The sequence below is a fragment of the Aureobasidium subglaciale genome (genome assembly GCF_000721755.1).
Source record: "Aureobasidium subglaciale EXF-2481 unplaced genomic scaffold scaffold_29, whole genome shotgun sequence".
Lineage (NCBI taxonomy): Eukaryota > Fungi > Ascomycota > Dothideomycetes > Dothideales > Saccotheciaceae > Aureobasidium > Aureobasidium subglaciale.
In genome coordinates, this window is record NW_013566966.1 from 239,844 (window position 1) to 250,096 (window position 10,253).

General features: G+C 49.9%; 4 protein-coding genes across 4 annotated transcripts; 3 read left to right on the top strand and 1 right to left on the bottom strand.

Moving 5' to 3' along the window:
• Nucleotides 1–219: 219 nt before the first annotated feature.
• On the bottom strand, nucleotides 220–714 carry AUEXF2481DRAFT_8568 (uncharacterized protein; the record flags this gene model as incomplete). The annotated part of the gene is made up of 1 exon (XM_013484463.1): nucleotides 220–714. One exon carries the CDS (start codon nucleotides 712–714, stop codon nucleotides 220–222), a length of 495 nt encoding a protein of 164 aa, XP_013339917.1.
• Nucleotides 715–876: 162 nt separating this feature from the next.
• AUEXF2481DRAFT_44109 (uncharacterized protein) lies at nucleotides 877–2,819 on the top strand. The gene is made up of 3 exons (XM_013484497.1): nucleotides 877–966; nucleotides 1,056–2,179; nucleotides 2,230–2,819. Exons 2-3 carry the CDS (start codon nucleotides 1,214–1,216, stop codon nucleotides 2,470–2,472), a joined length of 1,209 nt encoding a protein of 402 aa, XP_013339951.1. The 5' UTR covers nucleotides 877–966; nucleotides 1,056–1,213; the 3' UTR covers nucleotides 2,473–2,819.
• Nucleotides 2,820–3,739: 920 nt separating this feature from the next.
• Nucleotides 3,740–5,443, top strand: AUEXF2481DRAFT_468499 (uncharacterized protein). Its single transcript, XM_013484544.1, has 4 exons — nucleotides 3,740–4,120; nucleotides 4,172–4,276; nucleotides 4,333–4,706; nucleotides 4,773–5,443. The coding sequence occupies exons 1-4, from the start codon at nucleotides 3,950–3,952 to the stop codon at nucleotides 5,209–5,211; spliced, it is 1,089 nt and encodes a 362-aa protein (XP_013339998.1). The 5' UTR covers nucleotides 3,740–3,949; the 3' UTR covers nucleotides 5,212–5,443.
• Nucleotides 5,444–8,369: 2,926 nt separating this feature from the next.
• AUEXF2481DRAFT_33088 (laccase-like multicopper oxidase) lies at nucleotides 8,370–10,243 on the top strand (the record flags this gene model as incomplete). Its single annotated transcript, XM_013484475.1, has 3 exons — nucleotides 8,370–8,538; nucleotides 8,592–8,848; nucleotides 8,899–10,243. Coding segments are annotated over 3 exons (1,771 nt in total), but the record flags the coding sequence as incomplete, so codon positions are not given.
• Nucleotides 10,244–10,253: the final 10 nt, after the last annotated feature.

Consider the following 10,253-nt stretch of genomic DNA (forward strand, 5'->3'; position numbering starts at 1 on the left):
GTCTTATATGTCTTGTGGGACTCGTCGATATTCATGTCAGAAGACCAATTGTAGGTCATGAGCATGCTGTCGAGCATACGGCAGGCTGCAGTGAAGATGGTGCATGGCCAGTCCTGGCGCATGCAGTGAAAGCTTCAGCCAGCGGTTGGCGTCGCGCAATGCTGTAATAATACATATTGGCGGACGGTGTTTTGACAAAGATAGAAGGTCTTCTTTGTCTCATCTCTGCTCATCGGCCAGAGGGTTGGCATGAACGTGGACGGATTGGATGCGAATAGGATCCTTTGGTCTGTTTTTCTTGTCGACCTGGATTGACTCCATTTTATCGAGAGTTTCCCATCCTTCGATGACGCGACCAAAGACAGTATTCTTTCCATCAAGATGCGGGGCCTTGTCGAAAGTCACGAAGAATTGGCTGCCGTTTGTGTTTGGGCCTTTGTTGGCCATGCTCAGGATGCCGCGCTGGTTGTGTTTGAGTTGCGACTTGATCTCATCTTCAAAGGGTTGACCATAGACACTGGGACTGTCCTTTGTTGTGGTGGCGGCAGGAGAGCCGGCTTGGATCATGAAAGAGGGAATGAGACGGTGGAAAGGCGAGTCATTGTAGGCGTCGGACGCGCAAAGGGCGAGGAAGTTGTAAGTCGTCTTAGGACAGGCGCTGCAGAAGAGTTCGAGTTTCAGGTCGCCCTGGGTGGTGTGGAGTGTGACTGCCATTGTCGCTAGTCTGAAAGTTGTTTGTCGAGTGCGCAAGGAAGGCGCGACTGGTATGCGATGACGATGATTGCGGGAAGGTTCAGATTGGCTGGCTCGTGCTGTTGCTTCGTTGCTCATCACCGCTCTGTGATTGCCCAATAGCCAACCAAGTCATCAAACCAAGGAAGGTCCGGTGCACTTTTGCGAGTTTCAGCGACATGATCATTGTCCGAATTATCAGATCCGATATTCTTAACCGCCCTTTTCATTGCTGTTCGTGACTTTTGACTGCTTGGAATTCCCCTTGTCCGCCGCAGTCCCCCGCCCTGAGCCGGACATCGTGTGTGTTGACTGACGTCTAGACACACAATTGGCGCTGACAGGCTGCACATCTGAGACCTGGCCGATCACTCCAATCCAAGCTCACCTCGCTCGCCCTCGATAACACTCTTGCCTTCACCGACCCAGCCCATGACATGCGGGCGACGACGCCTACATTGACGACGACGCTGCGCCCATCATGACCTCCGCCTTTGTGCGCGTCTCTGGTCCGCCGAACAGCAACTTCCTCGTCGGTTACCCTGGAATCTCGGCCACTTCACCACGTATAGAGGGCAAGGTCGAGATTCGTCCACTCTTGGGCGTCTCGGCTCCTGTCCATGTATCGCTGGTGACTGTTTGTCTACAGCGGCGCGAGAGCATCCACCCCTCGGCCGACACCATCAAGGGCCACCTGGTGACGTCAAATCGGCGCGAAATCACAGACATAGTCGGAAAAGAGATGTTACTATATCGCGCCCCTCTAGGTCGAGAAAGCGAAGCCATTCTCTCCATGGATCTCCCATTCGTCATCTTTATCCCGTACGGACGAGGTGGTGAAGAGATGGCGCGACGTGTGCCGCCAGCGAGCTTACAACTGGATCGCCGTGCCGCAGAAACATACTATGAGATTGTTGTCACGGTGCACCACGGCGCAAGCGACCAGAAGAAATACCCCTTCCCTGTACCGATCGCGAGATACGACACCCTCTCCACCTTCGGCATGTACAACCGCCCAGAAAGCGCTGAGCGTGTTGTGGATCACCTCGTCACACTCGCCATATCATTACCCCGCTGGTCCTACGGTCCGCTTGATCCCGTCAGCGTCTACATCAAACTCACTCCCAATCCGGACATGCTCAGAAAAGCTATGAAGGCCACGGTCAAAGCTATTACCATGAGCATCGAGGAGGAGGTCATATACAACCATCAAGGCGACGAACCGCAACGGAAAGCAAAAACCCTGGCCTCTTCCACACACCGCGTCGGGATTAAGATGCCCGAAGCTGGCTACTTTACAAATCTAGGCCTGGTCTTCCCAGCAAGAGACTTGCGAAACCAAGAAGGCATTATGCCTCGACAAAAACGTGAATTTCCTCTATACGCCGTGAGCGGCTTCACAACTACCGGTACTCTGTACAAGATCGAGTACTATCTAGTAGTGAAGGTATGTTGTATTGTGAACATATCTACAAGTCGTTTGCTAACTCCTTCCAGGCTGTCATGTCCGGCGCAAAGGACATTATGATCCGCCAGCCCATTGTAGTCTGCCCATGGGACCATGCAGGCTGCAAAGAAGAAATGGAAGCCATCGAGCAAGCCGCGAAAGACGCCTACCACATCTCTCCCGATAACCCAATGCTACCCGCTTCCACCATAATCAGAGCCTCCGATGCCAACGGCCTCAAGAGTCTAGGCATGACTATAGTCGGGGGTCACAGGAAACCTCTGATCGAATGAGCCGCGCTCCATTGTTTTACTACTCGCTTCTTTACAATACCACCTTTTCTCGGGACAGTCACGATATTATGACTTGGCCCAACAATGTTTCGGACTTTTTCTTGTTTTCAAGTCGAAGGAGGACAACTGCTGATTTGGCGCGGAGTTTACTGGGCGTTTGGGAAAAAAAGGAAAGGAGTGTCCGCCAGGCGTGACAAGTCTCAGTCCTTGTTGTTCATGTTCACTGCAGGACTTTGGGCGTTTTTTTTTCGAGAGATTCTTGACATGCATTTTTGGGGGAGTCTGTGATGGCAGGGACCGGCCTTTTCGCCCATACTAGCAGCGCAATGCGAAAAACCCATCGACGATATGTACCATCTCATCGTGATCTCGTGCTGTATAAGCTTGCCACCATCTAGACTGTACAATCATACTTTCGAGAGATGGTTTGGTTGACGGTTCATTTTAACGAGAATCGACTCGAGACATCAAAATCCGGGGTGGAAGGCGCGCGGCTGTTTCAGCAAGTGGAGAGACAAACGGCCTTTGCGCAACCACACGTCTTTCTGAACCAGGACAATGGGAAATTACTTTATCCAAACATCGATCTACCGAAATGGTTTCTGAGCCTCAAAGGATTGGTGTAGAAGTGGGTATGTGTCTTATTTGGGATTATACGGATAAGAAGATGGATAGGACTGGGTCTGGAGTGCTATCCACTTTGTCAACTCGTCCATACTGACCCATGGGCTGAACGACAGACCCGATCTTTCGAATTGCCATGGCATCCTGAGCCATGAAACTCATATAGAGAGCTGACCACTATACTAGGCTGTCATACAGGCGCATAATCTCGATCGAGCCAACCGCTCGCTCTCAGCCAACACCCATTCTCCAACTTCCAAGGAATAGCCCGCCAGTCTCCGAGCAATAATCTTCTAACCTTGACAAGACGAACCAACAAAGGGTCCAAGGCTGAAATCTTCCAGCCTTGGAACGCCCTGACAGTTTCATCAAACCTCGCTCTTTGAAGGAAACACTCGGCAAGCAATGATTCAGGTAGATTACCCGCTCCATGGCGTGTTTTTGTCTGAGGCTCAAGTGAACTTGTCAAAGCTTACTACTATCCTGCTTTATGGCATGTAGATCTGTGCGGTTCGTGCCTCTTTAGCCTTCCTTTGCTAGCCTCGCTGCCTTCTTTAAGTAAGGTGAGGCATCCCAGCCTCAGTGCAGATAGGACTGCTCTAGAGATCTCCTGGCGGGAACTCTATCTGCCTTTTCAATACAGTCGCTTCGAATCTTTTGCTGCGCTTCTTCTACCCTCTTTTTACTGATCTCTTCTCTCATCTGCTCTCGTCACAATCAATCTTCAAATTCCTCTTCTCTACTTTCGTTTATTCATCTTCCACTACAGTCGATCTCTGGACCACTACATGTTAATAAGCACTACTGGAGAGACGCTTCAGAACTACATTGTCACACTCCTCGATTGATCGTAATGACAGGATCTACATCACAGCTCCCTTCGGTGACGAGCACAAATCACCGAGCCTGGTTTTGGATAACCCTCATCATCTGCACAATTATGTGTCCTTGCTTCTTACTCTGGCGTATTATAGCGAGATATCGTCGCTATAGTCTTGATGATCTCGCCGTTCTTTTTTCTTTCGTAAGTCATCATACACTGAGTTGTAATCATGTCATCAGCTGACCATATCAGGTTTTCATCGTTACACATTCAGCCCTCTTGATGGTAGGGCTTGAGTCAGGATTTGGAGTTACTTTGGCACCAGATTCCGAGACTGAGATTACGAAAGCTGCAAAGGTGAAAGAATGAATGAGTGTCTGATATGGGACATACGCGACTAACAGGACGTATAGCTGGTCTTTGCTAGTAGAATAATGCTCTTCCTTGTCCTAGGGACGTCTAAGATATCGGCTCTCCTGCTTCTTCGACGATTTTTACCTCCTGGAAGCTGGCGTAATTATACTTTGAATACTGGAGTGGTACTCGTGGTCATCTGGGGCATTGTCGCGGTCTTGACGACGAGTATTGCTTGCTCACCTGGTTATATGCTGTCATCGAGCCCAGGGAACCTACATCAACACACTGATACCAGAGTTTCTGTAGCTATGGCATTGAGTATTGCAACAGAAATAGGAGGGTTGGGCTTAGCTGCTTGTACTTCGAAACATATGCAAGTAGAAGCTACTCAGAAGAGGAATATGCTCCTAGCTTTTATCTTGAGAATACCGTAAGTCCTTTATTGCTTCTTCAAGCCTTCTGACCGATTTGCAGAGTACTGATTCGTCGAAACCAGAAACATCGCACTCAGTATCGCATATCTAATCACCTACCTCCACTTCCTCTCCCACAGGATCTCAAACATCAACTTTGTCCCCGTGGCCATTATACAACAAATCCTAGCCACGTATTCTTTCCTCTCCTCCTGCACACCCGCCTTCATCATCACTATACCCAGCGCTTCCACTACTTCTTCCTCTTGCTCGGAAGCCCGCACTCGCAAAACCCGAAGAAGAATTTCAACACCCATGTCTTTCTTCGGCGACAAAATCCGCGGAGACCGAGAAGTCTACACCCATAAAGCGAGGATCTTTGCAGATGTCAAGGAAGTGCAGAGGAGAGAATCGTTGAGAAGGATTCGGCAGGAAGAAAAGAGGAAGAGGGGCCATTGTGCTGGACAGAGTCAGGAGAGCTTGAAGGGAATTGTTAGGGAGGAGACTTTTGAGGTGTGCTGAATTGTGGATGGATTTTTTTTTCCTTTTGTTTTGACTAGATTGTGAAATCATGAACGATACTTGCCACATCTGCTGTTATGGCTGTGTTACTGGGAAGCGTTCACGCCCCGAGATCTTGAGAGGGTACAGCACGTATGGAGCTTTGACAAAGTTCCGTGGTCCGGCATTGGGTTATCCAGATCTGTGAGGGACTGTTAGAGACACCAAGTCTAGAAGGTGGACCAGTCATCCGCGGCGAGGACGAAGCCACATTGAACATGTATCCATTTGATCGAGCGATGAAGCATTCTTCGACGAACCGTGAGGTGACTCTCACTCAGCTGAAGGGCCTCTGACGTCGTTCAGGTATAGACTATCACTCGAGCAACGCATGGACGACAACGGTAACTTCAAGCGGCGCCGCCACGCTCTTAGCACACAACATACGTCTTGAACCTCAAAGTTGGTGTAAGTTGACACCATGAATGACCTCTTGCCACTTCTGTTTTGGATCTTCAACGGGAACTTACGAGCCACAGGCGAGAACAGCATTGCTCGGGATACGACAGAGGTGTAGGCGACTTGAGAACGCTACACAATCAAGATGCATGAAGCCAAATCTAGGTCTAGATTCAGAACTTTCACCACTGGCACAAACTAGACGGGACAGCAGATCGATGCCTGCACGAGGCAACCGTATTGGTCCTAAATTGTACGAACTCAAAGCGTCAAAGATGACTCAAGTGCCGAGTTACCGAATCACGATGCCTCCCCGTGTGCAAAATACTGTCACGCTTAGAGCTGCCTCAAAGCACAATACTTTCTTGAGTTGCAACGACATCATCGACTAGGTTTACCGACATGAGATATGACTGTGTCTTTATACAGCTCGTCGTTGCCCCGCTGGTCGTTAAGGAGGAAAGGCAAAGAGGATTCCGCACACGGGGAGGTAGAAGAAGCAAAGGTCAACTTCCCTCGGAATGCGTACGTGGCTAAGCCTCCTGTCAACATCTCAAAGTAAGACATTCCCCACGGCAACTCCGGATGACGTGCCGACAACACCATCCAAGATCCCTTGATGCCATTGCAAGAAAGTCCAAGAGATGAAGACTGGAAAGATATAAATTGCTTTTGTAAGTGTGGGCCTTTGCGATCTTGGGTGCGGGTGGTAGGCTCTTGGGCCGAGGGAGCGTGATATATAAAAGTCCGCTTCGGCTCCCCTCACAACCCTCCAGAAATTTTGATTGCGATTTCGTCACGAGTGCTTTTGCTCCTCGCGATTCATGTTTCTATCTCGATCAAACAAAAGCAGTGAGCAGTGGCTTGTGCGGTCGAGAACGGCTGTGAGCATAGGAGTGTTGGTGTGTAACATCCGCTTGGTGAGTAAAGAATCGCGGCGTCTGCGCACTCAGAGGTCGCAAAAGTCAACATAACGTCTTCGAGTCGAGATCTTGACAGTAACGACAACAAAATCTGCAGAGACGGTAGGCATACATATATCTGACAGATACCGACGAGCTTTTATACTTGTTGTAGCACGAGGAGGGGCGTCAATCCGGCAGGTTGCCGAACGTGCTTGACTGACACGCAACACTAGCAGTCGGGAGACAGAATGCTGTACGAGCGATCTGACAGTAAAAAAATTCTCCGATGCAGGTCCTTTGATCATCTAGCAGTGATCATCATTCATCTCTTGAGAGGAATATGCAGGCATCGAGAACGAAGCGCGTTGAGGCCATGTTTTGGTCTACTCCACGCTCATCAAGGCTCTGGTGATCAAGCGTGAACAGCCCAGGACATCGCTACCCTGAGTCCGTAACAATGCGCAGCACTTGGCGAGAAGTGATACTCACGAGACCCAAGCCTGAAACCATTGCCTGTATGATAGTCATCTTCGAACCATGGGCTTGAGCAGTGATAACAGGGCAAAAGCATCTTGCAATCTTGCCTCGAACAAGGATCGCGTAAGCAATAGCAACATGCAAGGGATGTTCTTCAATCTTGCCCCGCTGAGCGCATGCTGCATGCATGTTACTGCACGGGTCGCGTAAACTTTGGACGTGTAAGCAGAACATCGTCATGGACTGCCTTGTGAACAACAGGTCAATGGTCGGTCAGTCTTGCTGAGAAGGACCGCAGACTCCTGGACGATGTGAGGTCAGCGCGAGCTGATGTCCTACTGTGCTTGGACGAAGGCGCAAAGAGCAAGAATAAGCTCCGCCAAAGCCTCAAGAAAAAGCTCGACAGGTTGGAGCTGTTGTGGCTTGGAAGGTAAACAATCATGCCAAGCTTTCGAAGTACCCGGCATTATGACGCTTATACCAGAGCAACGTCCCGTCCCAGTCCAACCTTCGGCTCAAGGGCCATCCTTGCACTACGAACCCCATCCTGGTCACTTCGGAGATTTATTGCTGTGCAACTTGCAGATATGCAAGAATGTAAAACAGGACTGGTCAACTGATGAGCAAAGGAGTCGCTGCCAGCACCTGATGAAGCCTTGATCTTATGCCTCAACAGCGCACAAACACCTTCCATGCTCGGCAGAATAGCGAGCCTCATAATTGATCTTTGACCAGTTGTACATCTATTTGGGGTACCTACCAGTATGATGTGCCGACAAAGCCGCATTATCACATTCGTTACACTGTGGCGACCTCTCAAGGCCGCGAAGCTAAAATCTTAACATGCATGAACAGCTAAGAGACTCGCGCATGCATGACAAGTGGAGGTGTGCCATGGATACGGTATCGATTTACGCCAACACCACTTCACCCAACATTTACCCTCACTCGCCCATTTGCCTTATGCAAACGGACCCGCCACATTCTGTAGACCCGCCCTGGCAGGATCGGCTCGAAAGTCATTTGCCAACCTTAGCTTCTTGTTATTGCCTTGTTGCTGTGGGGGCTGCCATGAAGGAGCGGATCGTTGGCGAAAGCTCGTTGCTGGCGGTAAGGTGCCCTCAGGTGCCGGTAGGTGGTTGCCTCTTCCCTGGACTTGGTTATATAGTTGAAGCAGGTTCCCTGCTTCACTTTCACCTGTGGTTCAAGTGCAACCTTCCAGTTCCTCATTCTCCTACTTGTCCATCGTTTCAGTAGTCAGCACCAGCCCGGCACACGTTGCACTACTTATTTATAAATCAACTCGTTTGACCCTCTATACTGTTTACTTTCGACATGATGGCCATTGCCAGACTTTCGGCCGCACTGCTTTGGGGTTCCGCTATTGCTTCAGCATGGGCGCCATCTAAGGACTGGAATGAATCTCAAGCACACGGCTCTCCATGGCCGCAAGCTACTTCTCACCCTTGGTCACCTGGCGCTTCGCTACCGCAAAACAAAACCAATGGTTTGTGTTTGCGACTTCAATTGTATACATTCAAGGCTGATCACGTCTCGCAGGTCTCAGCACATGGGGAACGATCAATCAACCCGGGTTTGCACCATGGACAGATGGACCGCTACCTCAAGGATGTCCATGGGGTCTGCGACAGTCCAATGATACTAATCCCTACAACGAGAAGAATGTTCCAAACACTGGTATGACTCGCTACTACGAATGGGAGATTTCCAACAGGACTATGGCCCCTGACGGTGTTGAACTCGGGCTTCTAGTAGTTAATGGGCAGTTCCCTGGTCCTCTGATTGAGGCCAACTGGGTAAGTCATCTATGTCCTTATTATAATTCGCCAGTAACTAACAACATAAGGGCGACTGGATCGAGGTCAGAATCACAAACAATCTCAACGAAGGTACTGCCATGCACTGGCACGGATTCCTCCAGAAGGGTACCCCGTGGTACGACGGCACACCCGGCCTCTCTCAATGCCCAATTGCACCTGGAAAAACATTCACCTATCGATTCCGCGCTGAACTCTACGGTACCAGTTGGTGGCACTCTCACTGGTCAGCTCAGTATCTTAACGGCTTGACTGGCCCCATCATCGTTCACGGACCAGTAGCGGATGAATACGATGTGGATCTAGGTCCGGTCATGTTGACTGACTGGTTCCATGCAGACTACTACACTCTAGTAGAGCAAGTATTCTTCGCTTCGGAAGTTGGACCAATCTTCCCACCAAACTCTAATAACATGCTCATCAATGGAAAGAACAACTACGACTGCAAGAACACTAATCTGACTTGCACACCTAATGCAGGTATCTCTCAATTCCGCTTCCAGAGCGGAAAGAAGCATCTTCTACGTCTGATCAACCATGCTGCTGAGGCAGTTATCTTCTTCTCAATCGATGGTTACCAGCTCAAGGTTGTAGCCAATGACTTTGTACCTATTGAACCTTACTACACCGACCTAGTCACTCTTGCTGTTGGTCAGCGTACCGACATTATCGTTGAAGCCACTGGTAACAGCACCGATGCTGTATGGATGCGCATGACCGAGGGACCTTCTGGACTTGGCCCTCCTCGAGGGCAGACAGGCTGTAGTCTGAATGACGGTAATGGCGTGGAGGCTCTCGCTGCCATCTACTACGAGAATGCCGATACCAGCAAGTCTCCTACCACTTCAGACAAGATTGATGTGTCTCGACTATACTTCCCGATCAACTGCAACAACCAGCCCTTGAACCTTACAGTCCCCAAGTATGCCATCCCGGTTGCAGAGCCCGATGTCGTTCTCAACTTCACAATGTCAGCCGCCTACAACTCCTCAGGTGCCTTTAAATGGTATATGAACAACGAGACCTACGTCGCCAACTATAACGATCCCACTCTCTTCGAGGCCAAACTCGGTAACCTCGACTTCCCCGAGACATCCCGAGTCTTTGACCTGGGCACTAACAAGACCGTCCGCATTATCATGCAGAGTGTCGGCTTCCCAGCTTCTCACCCTATGCATATACACGGTTTCAACATGCAAATCCTTAGTGAGGGCATCGGAACTTGGGATGGTGTCTCCATCACCAATCCTGAGAATCCTCAACGCCGTGATACTCAGCTCGTCCAGCCCAATGGCTATCTTGTCATCCAGATCGAGCTAGATAACTGGGGAGTATGGCCGTTCCATTGTCATATAGCTTGGCACATCTCTGAAGGTATCACTTA